The 17,492-nt window shown below is 40.5% G+C and overlaps 1 protein-coding gene across 2 annotated transcripts in view; it reads right to left on the bottom strand.

The window, feature by feature from the left end:
* Positions 1 to 8,247: 8,247 nt before the first annotated feature.
* Positions 8,248 to 17,492, bottom strand: part of draxina (dorsal inhibitory axon guidance protein a) — a 28,735-nt gene continuing 19,490 nt past the window's right edge. For both annotated transcript variants that reach the window (XM_086150011.1, XM_086150010.1), the window contains 4 exons: positions 14,318 to 14,435; positions 13,617 to 13,709; positions 10,707 to 10,796; positions 8,248 to 9,724 (listed from right to left, as the gene is read on the bottom strand). In XM_086150011.1, coding sequence (XP_086006137.1) covers positions 9,612 to 9,724; positions 10,707 to 10,796; positions 13,617 to 13,709; positions 14,318 to 14,435 — 414 coding nt within the window. In that variant the 3' untranslated portion in view covers positions 8,248 to 9,611. The remainder of the gene's footprint in view (positions 9,725 to 10,706; positions 10,797 to 13,616; positions 13,710 to 14,317; positions 14,436 to 17,492) is intronic.

Raw genomic sequence — 17,492 nt, forward strand, 5'->3', positions numbered from 1 at the left:
TTCTGCAAAACTCCTCCTCCCCTTCAGCTCAGCCTGCAAACACAAACCATGTGACAGCACCCTGACTCTTTCCCATGTGACTCCTGCTCCTTAGCCCCCCTCCCCACCTCCTGCTCCCGCCTTCACCCTCTCAGATAGCAAGAAAACCACATGAGCATCCACACCGGTCACAGTTTGCCAGTCAGGGACACTTCAGTGTTTCACCATGAATGATCAGGAATGGCACATCCAGTCTGTTTGAACGCAGGAGAATGAAAGATTTTGTTGAACCGGCTCCTCCTTGAAGCACTGGAGGAGCGGATCAAACTTATTTATTAACCTTTTGAATTTAGTAGAGTATATTTCTATTTTGGATGTCCATCAAACTAACACGATGTGTAATGCATTTTGTGAAGGCTGTCACGGCTATACTTTAAAAAAAAAAAAAAAAGGAGGAGTCTGTCGATTTGAAATGCTTGTGATTGATGAGAATTTGATGAGAATTCCAACATCTTTAATCACCGACAAATTTACAATGTTACACAATGCCGAATCCATTTCGTCTCGGAGTATTTAATAAACATTTGAAACACACGGCATAGAATCCAAACGCATGAATAGATTCCAGTTAAGCATGTGTAGTTTGGATTGGCTGAGAGAACTCAGTGGACCCCAGCGTGTCTGAAGCCAGAAAAATATGGGATTATGCTAATACCTTTAAGGTGTAGTCCGTCTATACAGAGTCTATTATATTCATTCGTTCGTAACCTAATACCGCATTAATTAGTTCATTCATTCATTCTTTATCAATATCACTTACTCTGGTGTAAGGGTCAGGAGGGCAGGAGCCTATCCTAGGTTTCATTGAGCGAGTGGCAGGGTTCACCCTGGATCAGTTACACATATAAAGACATACTGTACAAACATTCACCCTCTCATTCACACGTCTTATAGACATACACCCATTCACACATCTGGGCAACTTAGGGTCTCAAATTTTATCTGCAGCATCTTTTTTGACCAAGGAAACCAGAGAAAATCGACGCAGACATGGCGAGAACATGCAAACCCCACATATAAAAGGCCCACTTTTGGAATCGAACCAGGAACCTTCTTGCTGTTTGGCGGAAGTTCTTGACCACTTAACACCAAAGGGGGATTTTTTTTCCTCATTCTGTGGAAACTGTAATGGGAAACTTTTTGCTGATGTTGTGAAAATATTTTATGTAACTCTGTAACTTTACTGTTCTATGTGAAACTATGCTTATTATCTGAATCGATGTCTATGCTATAGAAAATATCCTATCCATAAACTTTTCCAGCCTCTGTGTGGAAAGTATCAAAGAACAAAAGCCTTAGAAATCATTAGAAAACCTGGAATGTCCATGTGGAGCCTTTCTTTTTGTGTACACATTTAGACAAAAGACATAGGTGCCGTGTCCGGAAAAATCAATGAAAAGCGAACTGTCCTTAGGTGGACTGCTTCTGTTGTATCGACATAAATCAACTCCAATTTCACCCTCAGCTGGTTACATTTTCCTTTCAGGGAGGAAAACTTTCAGGGTTGTAGCTCTGGACTGATGGCCAACTTTTTCTGTTTGTTTACGGCTACTTTGAATCAAAAGTCGGGAAGACAGAAATTTCAGTGTTTGGTCTCAGGGATAAAAAAAATATATAAATATTCAGACGCTCGCCTCTCAGATAAAAATAAAAAGTTTGGTTTGATCCTTGGCCCCCACACTGCCTGTGCTGTGATTACTGTTGTGTATCTTTCCTTTATTATGCTGCTGTGACTGATAGTATGACGTTTCCATGCCACGGTGACACATTTACAAAGGTCAGGAAAAGGCAAGATTTGTCAAGACAGACATCCTATAATGTAATCAAAAGTCTGAAAGTGATGGTCCGTTTTCATCGGAGGAAGTGAGAGACTCAGAAATTGAATTTCTTGTCTCAGAAAAATACTCTTTCCCCGTGCTTTTCAAAGACATCAGCTAGATTTTTCTTAAAATACATTTGGCCCACTTTAATATGAAAAATTCACAACTGGGGCTCATTAGGTGGAGCGGGTGTCTCTCCAATCAGAGGGTTGGCAGTTCAATTCCCAGGTCCTCCTGTGTGCATACTAAAGGGTCCTTGGGCAAGAAACTGAAACCCCAGTTGCTCCAGATGGTCTAGTTTGCGCCTCGCATCTTGCACCGATGGCAGCTCTGCCGCCATTGTATGTGTGTGTTCGTGTGTGTGTGTGTGTGTGTGAGTAGGTGAATCTACTGCAAAGTGCTTTGAATCCGCAAGGCGTGAAAGTGCTAATTAAGTGGAGATCATTAACCATTCTGTTTCCTTTAGATATTAGGAATTAATCATTCATAGTCCATCCATCTATCAGTCCCACTATCCATTTATATACCTAAATGCCCCCAGAAATATTTTAGAAATACATCATTTCCCAAATGTGTCAATGGCATGTCTGACTTTTTTTGCTTTAACTTCATTTCAACTTATTTTTCTATAGATCTACTCAGTCTCTCAAAAGGTCTTACATGAGCGCAATTGAATATCATGTATGATAGGAAGTATTTTGTGCTTCTGTTTCTCCAAAAACATGTTCTTTTCAAACTTGTCTGACACATTTTCTTACTTTTCCTCTAGTCTGTCTCACAAAAAAAAAAAAATAAGTAGACATCACTGGGGAAACACCTGAAGGGCAAGTGCGAACATTTTTAGGCTTGTTATTTATTTATTTTCAGGTTTAATATTATACGTTTGTCTGTGAAACATTTTTCAGGGGTTTATTTTGAAGTGCAATTTATTTTCCTTTTTTTTTTGTTTTGTTTTGCTATGTTATTATAAAATCACCTGAAAGCAATGCTAAGGAAAAATTCTGAAGAAAATAGGTCAAGACGTGGCAGACTCATGGCAGTCGTGTTTGTTACAGCAAAACACATACATACATCTTCATCATCCTTTTTCCTGTCAGCTCGGTCCTTCAGGGGTCGCCACAGCCAATCATCTGCCTCCAACTTACCCTATGTTATGCATCCTCCTCTCTCGCACCAACTAACTTCATATCCTCTTTCACCAAATTCAGAAATGGACCTTCTTTGGTCTGCCTCTAGGCCTCCCGCCTGGTAGTTCCGACCTCTGGATCCTTCTACATTTACCATCCCTCCTCTGTACACGTCCAAACCATTTCGGTCTTGCCTCTATGACCTCAGTGATGGATCCTACCCAATCTCATCACTCCCAAAGAGAACTTCAACATTTTCATATCTGCTACCTCCAGCTGTGCCGCCTGTCTTTCCCTCAATGCCACTGTCTCTAAACCGAACGGCATCGCCGGCCTTGTCATTTTCTTACATACCTTTCCTTTCATTCTTGCTGATTCTCTTTTATCACACGTTACCCCTGACACTCTTCTCCATCATTTCAATTTTTTTGCACACATTTCTTCAACTCTTTTCAACGCTTCCTGTTGCTCTGTTCTATCGACTCTAGGTATTAAAATTCTCCACCTTCTTCATGTCTGCAGTCTGTAACCTAGACCTCTTCTTAGATGCCTCTCATTCAAACACATGTATTCTTACTAGCTGTGGCTAACCTTCATTCCTCTCCTTTCCTAATGTATACACACACACAGACGCACACACACACACACAGTTTTTTGTTTTTTTTTCCAAGAGAGCACAAAAACAATTTTCTCGGAATCCTGTACATTATTGGTAAAACAAACAGTTACTCACCTTATCGATGCTTTTTATGCATTTAATTTTGAGCTTGGTGTGACTCAATCTTGACAATGGCTGTTACTGTTTTTTTTTTTTTTTTTTTTCTACAATCAGACGTGGAGTCCTTTAACTCTCGTTCTCCTGCGGTTTCTGTCCACCTAGCGCTCAACAGCATGGTGATGTATTTGTGTGACAGACGGCCACTGCACATGCACAGCCGGTGTTAACCCTGACCTTTCATTGACCTCTGACCCCTGTGACAGCACATGACTCAATAGGTCTCTGCTGCAATATTTATGTCCTCTAACTGTCCAACATGCTTGATATGTTTGTCTGAGGTGTTTGGCCTGAGGGCTTGAAAATATATGTATATAGCTTTAGAAGGTATTGATGGAAACAAATTCTGACATGTTTAACCTGCAGCATCACTGAGTTTTGGACATATAGCCCAACCTTTAGGTGGCAAGGTGGTGGAGTGGTTAGTGCTTCTGTCTCACAGCAAGATGGTTCCTAATTCGAAAATGTTTCACCTCTTATCTGAGAGGCTTTTTGAACTGAAGAAGACTTTTGGGTGAGAGGGGAAACATCTTCAAGAGAATAAAATCAAGTCCAGTTGCCACGAAAAGATGATTTTGACAAGAATGGACACTATTAGATTTGTACTGATTTTCATCAATTTATGGATTCCTTTTTTTCAAGGTATGGATTCATTTTTTGTTTGGTCAATGTTTGCGTGAATTTGACATTTTGGTCAATAAATGGTACGCCCCTTGTACATCCCTTAATGAAAAATTCAATGAAATATATTGCCCTGCTTATAAATACAGGTGTTGCTAAGACTGGATTGAGACAGATGTTATCGAATACAAGTGGGATTGTCATTAATAATCAGAGAAAAACAACTCAAGAAGCATCAAATACAACTTTTAAATGGCATTCTTACCTTAAATGACATGTTTAAACACTGAATTGCAAACAGATATAATTGAGTTGGACAATTTGAGTGAAAAAGTATTGTATACTATACAATAATTTGCCTCATTTACAGCTTATATTATTTGTAGGTTTATTTTCCAAGATGAGAAGAAGAATTTTCACATCCGTGACAGTGTCCTTTCCAGCCCAAGTTTCCAACCTAATCTTTAAGAGGCGTGTGGCGATTACAACTTTGTTTTATTAATTACTCCAAATAGCAAGTCTGTTGAGCAGTGAATTCTGTCAAAGGTAAGTATTAAAGATACATCACTATCACTACTGCTTTGGGCCTGTGGCTCTAAATTATGACACAATCACAATCCAATAGAAAAGACACCAGTAAGATTTGGCATTTCTACTAAAATCTTGATTCTGATGGATTTTGAGGGCATGGGGTTCAAATTTGAAAAAAGATTTGACTCGATTGGTTTGAAATTAAAACTGGCACCCAGTATGACAGAATGTGAATGAAATTAGGTTTTTTTGAAACGTTTCTTCATCAAAAGTACTTGGGATTATTATTATGGCAATGATTGTCATTACTGTCACTCTAGTTCCACTTGCCAGCATTTAGCTTAGCAGTAATACAAGAAACCTATGGTACCCTCCCTTGATCAGAATTTATCGAGCTCAAAACAAAACAATTACCGATATTTTTTGCATAGAATAAAATTGCTACAATAGTCACAACTGGCTCCATTTATTTTCTTTATTTAGGTCCCAAACACCTGTTTTATGAAGTTGTGTGTTTGAAACATAATTCAGATTAAATGACCCGACCATATCTCTGTTCTCCCTTTTTAGTCCTCTTTAGTCCTTTTTTATTCTATGGATGTCACTGAAGGTTCGTGGGCTACGGTTCAACACACCCACGCAGAATGTGTAGTGGGCTTATATTTGCATTCTCCACGGATTTCTTGTACGTCTAAGTGTAGTTCCACGTACCATAGTTTAGTTAAGTTACACTGAATGTGCAGCCAGTGCCCTTCCCCCGGATGATTATTTTAAACCCAAACTGCAGATCCTGTATGGCGTTAAAAGATGCACCTATCACAGCGGCACACAGTGGAATCACCAGCTGCACAACAGCGAAACTGGGCCGAAAATATAGCGTGGATCACACCAACAACTGTTTGGGAACAGACTTGAACATGTTTGAAATGCTGGACTGTTCCCAGCACATGCTTAGATAAACAGGCGGCAATTTCAAAAATTGCACTGACTTTTGGCCATTTTGGTTGTGATGTAACTGTCGGACAGTATATGTCGAACAAATACAGGTGGTTTTTACCTTAAGATAAAACAGTCAATGTCATTTACACAGATGACTTTAGCTACAGAGAAGTTAGGACCCTTAACTAGTAACTCTGACTAGTAACTTCTATGGTCCTGTAAAAACTAGACAGGCGGTAGAGGTGGAGATCAAAAATGAAAGGGTTAGATTATGTGAAGGAGTTTGTAAGTGACCTAAGGTGGGAAGGGAACCCTGAACGTAAAGTCAATCCTGAATTGTTGAAGTTTACAAAACTTTGGCTCAGTTATATCTTTATCTGATATAAATAAAAAGCTTTTAAATTATCGGCTTGGTGAATGGAGTGAAGTGGCCTGACCTTGAAGTTTTGATAGAGAAGTAGCACTGACTATTTGCTTGCTTTAAACCCTATAATGTTTAATCAATTCTCTTTATTTTTTAAGCGTTCATAACATTATGAAGGTACCACACTCAACATATTTTAAACATAAGATTGTTTTGATTGAAAATTAATTTAATGACTTTGAACAGTGATGCTATGAATACCATTGGCTCCAATTCAATGCTTATCCAGCAAGTAATATATACAACCATCCATCTTCCTCCTTATCCGAAGTTGGGTCGCAGGGGCAGCAGCCGGAGGAGTGAGACCCAGACTTCCCTCTCCCCCATCACATGGTCCAGTTCCTCTGGGGGAACCCAAGGACTTCCCAGGTCAGCCTGGAGAAATAGTGACTCCAGGGTGTCCCGGGTCTTCCCCATGGTGTCCTCCTAGATGGACATGCCTGGAATACTTCCCCCGGGAGGCGTCCAGGAGGCATCTTGACCAGTTGCCCGACCCCCCCTCATCTGACTCTTCTCTATGCGGAGAAGCAGCGGCTCTAGTCTGAGCGCGGATGACCGAACTTCTCACCCTATCTCGCAGGGATAGTCCAGTCACCCTGTGGTGGCTTGACACTCATTTTATTTGCTTGTATCCACGATTTCGTTCTTTCGGTTACCATCCACAGCCCTCGTGACCATAGGTAAGGGTGGGAACATACTGTAGATCAACCAGTAAATTGAATGCTTCGCCTTCTGGCTCAGCTCCCTCTTCACCATAACAAAACTGTATATAGATATCTTCTTCTCCTTTTGGCTTTTCCCTACAGGGGTCACCATAACGAATCAACCTTCTCCATCTAACCCTATTCTCTTTATCCTCCGCTCTCACACACCAACTACCTTCATATCCTCTCTCACTACGTCCATTAATCTTCTCTTTGGTCTTCCTCGAGATCTCCTGCCTGGCAGCTGATCTGAATAGTCTTCTATCACATAGTACGCCTGACACTTTTCTCCACCCATCCCAACCGTGAAGCATGAAACATCGTTCTTTGGGGATGCTTTTCTGCAAAGGGGACTGGACGACTGCACTGTATTGAGGGAAGGATGGATGTGGCAATGCATCGCAAGATCTTAGCAAACAACCTCCTACCCTCGGTAAGAGTCTTGATGATTGGTCATGGCTGTGTCTTCCATCATGGCAATGATCAAAAACACACAGCCAAAGTAACTAAGGAGTGGCTCTGTCAGAAGCATCTCAAGGTCCTGGAATAGCCTAGCCAGTCTCCAGACCTGAACCAAATAGAAAATCTTTGGAGGGAGATGAAAATCCATATTGCCCAGCAACTGCCCTGAAATCTGAAGGATCTGGAGAAAATCTGTATGGCGAAGTGGGCCAAAACTAACTAGAGGAAATGTCTGATCTCTGTAACTTCCAACAAAGGTTTCTGTACCAAATATTAAGTTCTGCTTTTCTGATGTATCAAATTCTTATGTCATGCCATAAAAAGCAAATTAAATACTTAAAAATAGTACAATGTGTTATTCTGGATTTTTGGTTTAGATTCCATCATTTACAGTTGAAGAGTACCTATGATAAAAATTACAGACCTCTACATGCTTTGCAATTGGGAAATGCTCACACACACACACACACACACACACACACACACACACACACACACACACACACACACACACACACACACACACACACACACACACACACACACACACACACACACACACACACACACACACACACACACACACACACACACACACACACACACACACACACACACACACACACACACACACACACACACACACACACACACACACACACACACACGTTTTAAGTCCTGTGACTCAAAATCTGAGTGTTGCGGATTTATTTACTAAATATTATTCTAATTAATTGTCCTTACATACGGCAAACATGAGTCAAGTGCTCTTTCATGTGAGAGTCAAAGTTGCATTACAGACAAATTTATGGAACAAAAGCTTTGTTTTTAATTGTGGAAATAAGGAGAGGAACACAATATATAGACCAACATGTTTAAGTACAGTATAAATAGAACATACATTATGGCACGTAAAAACATGGTCAAACAAGCATCTTTGTTTTACATACTATTGTTAAGTACATTTGAAAAGTAGTGGTATCATTTAAAAAAAAATAATTAAAAAAAGAAAAAAATGGCAATGCAAACATTCATATTTACAAATTAGGAAACAGACTATTCAAAAAACAGATTGGTATTCAACAGTGGTTTTCAGAGTTAAACCAAATATGGAGTGTTTATTGAAATCATAGAAAATGCTTCTTTGTTATTTCCTGTGTGTTACCTTTCTTGACCTTGGAGCAGTGGACACTGGCAGTTAGTGATAAACAACTAACATTGTGTAATTGGGACCATCAAGTTGAAAATAGAAATAGATGTTTTCTTTTTCTATATATCATTAGTTGTTCTCATGTGGAACGGATCCAATTTGTATCATGAAAATTTTAGCAGGAAAAATATAATGGCATCATATTCTCCAATCCTGTCTAATTCAGATATCAGCAAATTTGTCTGTGGTCTAAGTGGAAAGATTACAGATGGCCTATCAATGTTAATTACATGTCATAATAACATATTTGCCCAGGTACTCACACTTATTAATGGTGCCAGCTATTGCATAACTTATGTTTTGGCAGTTGATTCTTAATTTTCCTTCCAGTTATACATCAACCCCTCAGATTCACAAGTCTATGTACTGAGGTTCTTCTGAATGTCAGGCAAGTGAAAATGCAGAGTGACGATTTTAAAAGTAGATGCAAAGAAAAAAAAAATTAGTAAATAAATCAAAACTGGGCATCAAAGCAAGCAGTGTAAGCGTAGCTTAGATGCAGAAAGTTTGAGATAGTAATGTCCTTGAAATAAAATCCAGCTATAATTAGAGTAAAATTTTAAATGCATTGAGTACAAACTTGTAGATGTTGCCAGTCATGTGACAAATGAAAGAGTTGCTTACAAACAAGTTTAGACCGACTGAGTGGACTGAGTGAATTTTGGAAAGCCCCGTCTCTGTCTTTAAATTACACAAGTGCTTAAAGATGGCACCTTGCTTGATAAACAAAGTCAGCCTCCAACCACAATGCAACATGCAGACTGTGTTTCTAGCGATGAGATTTGGAAGATTTCATTAAAAAAAAGAATAAAAAAAAAAAAACAAATAAAAAAAAAAATTCTGCCATCACCTTTCAGCACTTTGTCCATCAGCAGTGTTCTCTGCTGCTGGGGCTGGACTGTCTTCTTACCACTGGGCTGTCGTTTCCTCTTCATGACTCCTTCCATTTGCGGGTCATCTCAGATGGTAATAAAACCTCCTTGGTCGCTGCTCACTGACTCTGGAACCACACAGCGACCCCTCCGTCGGGTAACACGCCGCTTTCGATGGAATTTAGCGTAGCAACGAAACCCTGAGAGATCATCATGAAATATGTTATTTCAAGACAATAGGGATGTGTCAAAACATTTAAGCGATGAGTACAGGTAATCAGCTGAAAATCTAAATCTTCACTTGCATGACAGCAAATAGAATTAGGAGTAAAATAAAATGAACGGATAAAAAAGATGTATACACATCATCTCAAGGGGGATCATTTAAAAGGTAGAAATTAAAACAATAATTTTAAACATTTATTGACCATTTTGAGAAAAATTCAAGTGCGACAGCATGAATATGAAAATCACAGTCAGATATCAATATCAAAACACTTTTCTTTTTCTTTTTAATTAGGGAAATAATACCTAGATTAAAGAAAATAATCTAAATCTCTAATATTTATTTAGCAGAATGTCAGTGGGACATAAAATAGAAAAAATGTACAGAGAAAAAAGTTGATGAGAATAAGACATCTAATAGACTAAAATCTAGCACTGTACTCTTAATATAGTGGTAGAATAAAAATCATAAAGTATTATGCTGGTGAGCTATATTCAAACAATAAAACTGATTTGAATTTTATAAATGCAGGTAATGATACAATTTTTATTAAAAAAGGCCTCAAAGGTCAAGCGAAGTTTGAATGTAAATCATCCAAAATTGACTGGAGTTGACTGAAGAAAAACAGCCAATTTAAACCATATCTAAAGCTGGTTGAAAAAGGAGTATCGAACGTCAACATCAATTGAAAGGTAAATGTTTCCAGAAATTGGGAGTGGCCACCGTCCTCTTTATTTATATGACCTTCAGGATCATCTGGTTGATTGATCTGTAAATGAGGTTTATAAGTTCCAAAAGATTCAATGAATAAGGCACTGCCACAGTTTCAAACTTTAAAGACAAATCAAAAAAATCACTAGTAATCACAAGTATTCAACAAGACAAACTGACTAATTCTTTCATCGAGGTTTGTTTTGAATGAGAGTTTCAAAAGGGAGCTGCATTACATGACTCACCTTCCTCACACATGCAGTCGTCGTAGCACTTATTGTTCAAGCCCCGGTTGTGAGGTTTACACTCATGTTCCCGCAGGTCACAACAAGAACCTGGAGCATATCCCAAACAACACATTTAGCAGTCAAGCATGACAGATCTTTAGGTAAATCAACCAAAAGAAACAGATACTCTTTTATAACAATAACTGTGAATGATTGGTTGTTAATCTGGCAGCATCACGTAATATTTTATATCTACCAATCCATCCATCCATCCATCCATATTGTGTTATTGCTTGTGCGAGGCAATGATTAGCAAATTCAAAACAGTGTTTAATAGATACATTCCTAGCCCCTCTGTGAGCTGCCACCTTACCGCGGTGGAGGGGTTTGCGCGTCCCACTGATCCTGGGAGCTATGTTGTTGGGGTCATTATGCCCCTGGAAGGGTCACCCAAGGCAAACAGGTCCCAGGTGAGGGACCAGACAAAGTGTGGCTCAGAAGACCTTCATGAAGAAGACAAAAATTGGACCTAGTTTTCCCTTGCCTTAGGCTGGAGCCAGGCCCGGGGGCAGGGCTCAATGGCAACCGCCTGGTGGTCCCGAAGGATCTACATGGGTCACCCCTGGGCTCACCACCCACAGGAAGGGCCAAGCGGGTTGGGTGCAGCGTGACCCTGGCAGTGGCCAGAGCGGGGGGGAACCTTAGTGGTTTGATCCTTGGCAGCAGAAGCTTGCTCTTGGGACGTGGAATGTCAATTTTCTGTCGGGGAAGGAGCCTGAGCTGGTGCGCAAGGCTGAGAGATTCCAACCAGATATAGGTTGGGGTCTGGAACCAGGCCTCTTGAGGGGGACTGGACTCTTTTTTTTTTTTTTTCTTTTTTTTCCTATTCTGGAGTTGCCCCTGGGGAGAGGCGCCAGGCAGGTGTGGGCATATTGATTGCCCCCTGTCTCAGCACTTGCATGTTGGGGTTCAACCCAGTGGACGAGAGGGTAGCCTCCCGCCGCGTTCAGGTGGGGGGACAGGTTCTGACTGTTTGTGGCTATGCACCCAACAACAGTTCTGTTTACCCACCCTTCTTGGAGTCCCTAGAGGGGCAGCTGGAGAGCGCTCCTGCTAGGGACTCCCTCCCTGGGAAACACCCGTGGGCAACGACAGCGCGACTTGGAAGAGCGTGATCAGGAGGCCCGCCCCCCTACCCCCAACCAATCTGAACTCAAGCTGTGTTTTGTTATTGGACTTCTGTGTTCGTCACAGATTGTTCATAACAAACACTATGTTCAGGCAGAAAGGTGTCCATATGTGCACTTGGCATTAACACAACCTCAGGTCACAGTTCTTTGATCAACCTTGTGGTTGTATTGTCGGACTTGCGGCCGCATGTCCTGGATACTCGGGTGAAGAGAGGGGTGGAGCTGTCAACTGATCACCACCTGGTGGTGAGCTGGCTCAGATGGTGGGGGAGGATGCTGGTGGGACCTGGCAGACCCAAACATAATGTGAGGGTCTGCTGGGAACGTCTGGCAGAGTCCCCTGTCAGGAGTTTAAACTCCCACCGCCGGCAGAACCACATCCAGACCTGAGCTGTGGCCGTGAGGCAGTCGGCACCTGCTGGACTGGCAGGCCAGGCAGGTGATCATAGGGAGGATCAGAGGGAGGTGCTCCAACTACAGGGGGAATCACACTCCTCAGCCTCCCTGGTAAGGTCTATTCAACAGTGGTAGAGAAGAACTTCTGCCAGATGGTTGAACCTCGGATCCAGCAGGAGCAGTGGGTTTTTTTCCTGGCAGTGGAACATTGGACCAAGTCCCCTCAAGGAGACATGGGAGTTTGCCCAACCAGTCTATATGTGTTTTGTGGATCTGGAGAGGGCATTCAACCGTGTCCCGCGAGCAATCGCGCCGGGTGTATAGGGTATAGAGCCCCGTCACTCAGTCCCTGTATCCGTGTCAGAGTTTAGTCCGCATTGCCGGTTGTAAGTCGGACCTACTTCCGGTGAAGTTTGACTCCGCCTGGGCCGCCCTTTGTCACCGATTTTGTTCATAACTTTTATGGACAGAATTTCTAGGTGCAGCCAGAGTGTCAAGGGGATCTGGTTTGTGTGGCTGCAGGATCGAGTCTCTGCTTTTTGCAGATGGTTGTGTTTGCCTCATCAGGCCATGATCTCCAGCTTTCACAGGATCTGTTCGCAGCAGAGTGTGAAGCGGCAAGGATAAGGATCAGCACCTCCAAATCCGAGATTAAGGTGTTCAACTGGAAATGGGTGGAATGCCCACTCTGGGTCAAGGAAGAGGTTCTTCACCAAGGGGAAGAGTTCAAGTATCTTGGGGTCTGGTTCACAAGTGAGGGAAGGATGGAGTAGGAGATTGACAGATCGACAGGATGCGGCGTCTACAGTGATGCAAACTCTGCACCAGTCTGTCATGGTGAAGAGGAAGCTCTGCCAAAAGGCAAAGCTTTACCAGTCGATTTACATTCCTGGAGAGACTATGTCTCAAGGCTGACCTGGGAACGCCTTGGGGTCCGCCCTGAGGAACTGGACCATGTGGCGGGGGAGAGGGAGGTCTGGGCCTCACTGATCCGGCTGCTCAATTTTGTGGTGACTTCTAGAAGTACAATTTATAACACTGCTTGCTATTTTCATGTCTAAACATGAGATATGCTATTACTTTTATCTAACTTTCAAGTAAAGTCACTGAAAACAATTTTAAAAGGGACACATCAACAAAACAAAAAAAACAATTGTCATAAAAAAGCTTATGTCCCCAAATGTTTTTGTCCCACAGATCATCCATAAATACATGAACCACGAATTTAGAAGCTTCTACTAAATTCTCTGAGCCTGTTTGAAGCTTTTCATTCAAAAATGTTCAATGTTTTCATACAATGTAACCACAAGACGTTCATTCAGAGCCAACGGGACAGACAGACCTAGCAGGCAGTCCAGATGGTGATCACACGGCTCAATCAAATCAGTATCCGCTGTTACATTTCCACTGCTTAGATTCTTACTCCGTCTCTTGTCTGTAAATAGGGGAAAAAATAGAATAGATTCAATCATAAGAACTCAGCTCTACATCAAAGGAGCATCAGCTAACACTGCTCCACTCATTCATTCTGATGTCATCATTCATGAGAATGCTTGTGTAGTAATTGTAGCACATAGACAAGCGAAGTACAGGTATTCAGATGTTCTATATAAACATAATTAATGACGGTTTGAAAATAATGTAATCTGAATTTTTAAAATAATTTCCATTTTTCATTTTTACTAGTTTCTATTTTCTGATGCCTTTCAGTCTGTTTTCCTATTATGTCTTCGTAAAGACTTGACATGCTGTGGGACTTTTTATCAACATATTACTAATAAATTACTAGAAATAAAATTCTGTATGAATAATAATAATTTTCACTTGGTTTATTTTAATGAATAAAATACCTTCATGGCATTGGTGTTATTACTTGTGTAATTGATTATCTCACACTTGAAGATATTGAGATTTTATTGCCTATTTATTGTATTTAAGATGATCACAATAATAAAATAATCTGTTTGGAGTCAGATCACATCCACTGGTTCTGTAACATTAACTTTTTTTGTGGCGTATGTCAGAAGTAAGAAAAGTACTAACCTTTCTTCTTGGAAGGCCAGGAGTTCACAGGTTTCATATCTTCATAGTCAGTCCAGTCAAATAGTGCCATATCCAGTGTTGGCATCACCTCTCCTTGGCCCTTTCCTCGTCCAGATCGCTGCCAAAGAACACACAACTTTAAAAATAACCCCATCTTCACAGATGCTCCATGTGATAAATATATGCACCCACACTTGGCATCCCCTAATCCCATCTCACAATATTTGAGATGTTATTTGTGTAGTCAGAGACACTTGTGATCAGAATATGATTTCTATTAAAACCTAATTCCCTGGTAGCCAGCATCCACCGCTGTCAGGAATTTATCACAGCGATCAATTCAGTCAGTTACTCCTGTTACACTGCAACAGCATTGTAGAGCTCAGCTTTCAGGAAACACCATCAGGAAGCTGTTCATGAAACAGAATGGGCCGCTGCAGTGACAAGCAGCAGCACTACATCACCGGGTTCACGGAGATAATGGAAGTAAGAGCGCTTTACAATCCAATCGATAGAGAGCCTACAGTTCGGATTGCAAATAGATTTTATATCTCTAATTTAAAAGATATTCAGAACTGACCTTCATTACATCCTGCATGCCGTAACTGTCATCAGTAATGTCAGAAAATCAAGATATGAACTTTGTGTCGATTGAGGTAGACATCTTTAAAACTCCATATTTTGTTTCCTTTCCCTCCTGGGTGTGGGATTCCTAACTTTACAATATATTAAAGTTCAGATATCAGGATCAATCACATCAGTAATTAGAACCTCTTACCAGTATTCCCTGTTTTGATCAGTGTTTTCTCACTCTGCTACTTATTTGTTTTTCATTTTTTTTAAACTTTGTAAATAAACATTTTTGTACTTTTTTGAGTTATGATTTCTCTATTTTGGAGATACAGATTTGCAGATGGTGTAGATTGAAAATGTCAAAGGGATTTTTTCATTTTATGATAATGAGAATATTTGGTGCAGAATCTATGTCTCCAAACAGCTAAGATCTTGATGCAAACCCATATTTATGATTCTGTGCGGTTTTAAAAAAAAACAACAACGTTGAATTAGTCAACCAATTAATGGAATAAATTGCAATCAACACTTTTATATCAGGGTTATTGTTCCTCATTGCAATGCTGATTTTATTAATTTCAGGCTAGTAAAAAAAAAAAAAAAAACTACACTAAGGAAGAATGGCAGCAAATGCCAAATATTCCCCATATCAAAGAAGAAATCATTAAGATGGATATGTACATTTCTTCAAAAATCTATTTTTGAGTCCATAATAATATTTAAATAGTTTTTGCCATAGTGGATATAAACAGATTATAAAGTTGTTCCAATGGTTAATGCAGTCTTTGTGTGACTACTTCTTTTCTTTCTTCCTGTGATCTGTGTTATAAAAACTACTATATTGTTCTTGATTTATCCAATCGTAATGACATTTTCTAGCATGCCAGTAGGCATTTTGTTGTTTTTAACAAATAATCTCTGAGTTTTCTCAATAACCATTTATTTCTATCTAAAATTTTCTGTCCTGGTCACTTTGGCAATTAAGAGTTCATTGATTCAATCATCAATCAGGTGTATAACACATTGATGAGACAAGAATTGAGGTGGTTAATCAATTATAGTCTGGTGGTTAATATTTGCTTTGCATAGCATTGCTGTAAAACAAAACTCCTTGGAGAATTACTTAGTAATAATTTTCCATACTAAAAGCCATAAAAAAGTTTCACAGTCAGTTTCCTTCATAAAGGAAGGAAAGTAGAAACGTTATATACGAGCTGGGAGGATGTTGAGGTGACTCTTGATGAATACGTGGTCACTAAAGACATCCATCAGGGAAAAACAAAGAAAAAGCATTTCTTCGAAACAGACCTTACTTGTTTCCTTTCCACCCAAAGGAAGTCAGCCAGTGTGAAAATATCAATTAGATTAATTGCGTTGGGCTTAGCTGCCCATTAACCCATCAGCACAAGATCGAACATTAATTAAGAAGCTTTGCTGTATGTTTGTGCCACTGGAGCTTAGTTCAAGAGCGGCCTGCTATTTTCCCCTTCAGCAGCCTGATAATATTGGACATCCTATGCAATGAAAATGCACTCATAAATTTTGTAAACAGGATACCCAGCAGAGAAATGGTCGATCCACATCAAACATTTACATTGTTCAGTGCATGTGGTTTCATTTGACATTGACTGGAGAATCTTTAAGGTGAGTTCTCTAACTTTAACTCTGTCAGTGAACACAGGTTTTCACTTTCTATAATCACACTGGTTGTTCACAGCTAAGTTTTTAATTCAGAATTCATTCTATGGTAGAACCCAATTCTTCTTCATCATCATCTCCTCCTTTCCCTTCAAGGGTCCCCACAGCGAATCGACCTTCTCCATCTAACATTATTCTCTGTATCCTCCTCTCTCACACAAACTAACCTCATATTTTCTCTCACTACATCCATAAATCTTCTCTTTGGGCTTCCTCTAGACCTCCTGCCTGGCACCTTCTCTCCAAAACATCTAACATTTGCTGTCCCTCTGATGGACTCATTCCTGATCCTATCCATCCTGGACACTCCCAAAGAGAAGCTTTGCATCTTCATCTCTGCGACCTGCGAAGATGGAGGATTTCAGATACTTGGGTTCAACAGTCCAGCGCAATGGAGAGTGTGGAAAAGAGGTGAAGAGACAGGTTCAAGCGGGTTGGAATGGCTGGAGAAAAGTGTCAGGGGTACTATGCTCTAGACTATCAGCCAGAATGAAAGGAAAGTTGTACAAGACAGTGATGAGACCAGCGATGCTGTATAGCCTGGAGACAGTTACAGTGACGAAAAGACAAGGAGGCAGAGCTGGAGGTCGCAGAGATGAAGATGCTAAGCTTCTATTTGGGAGTGTCCAGGATGGATACGATCAGGAATGAGTCCACCAGAGGAACAGCACATGTTAGATGTTCTGAAGAGAAGGTCAGAGAAGCCACACTGAGATGGTTCAGTCATGCACAAAGGAGGGATAATGAATATATTGGCAGAAGGATGCTGGAATTTATGTAATGGAATAAAATTCTCGGTGTTCTCTCTGTTTCCCCCTCCCGGCCAATAGAGGTGATTGGACTCCTCTCACTGATTATGCCCACTGCTGCTTTCTATCAATCCCTTCAGTCCTAGTTTCAGCGA

This window comes from Fistularia commersonii, chromosome 7 (assembly GCF_037954325.1).
Source record: "Fistularia commersonii isolate RoL2024-O1a breed Wild chromosome 7, RoL_Fcom_v1.0, whole genome shotgun sequence".
NCBI classification, from domain to species: Eukaryota; Metazoa; Chordata; class Actinopteri; order Syngnathiformes; family Fistulariidae; genus Fistularia; species Fistularia commersonii.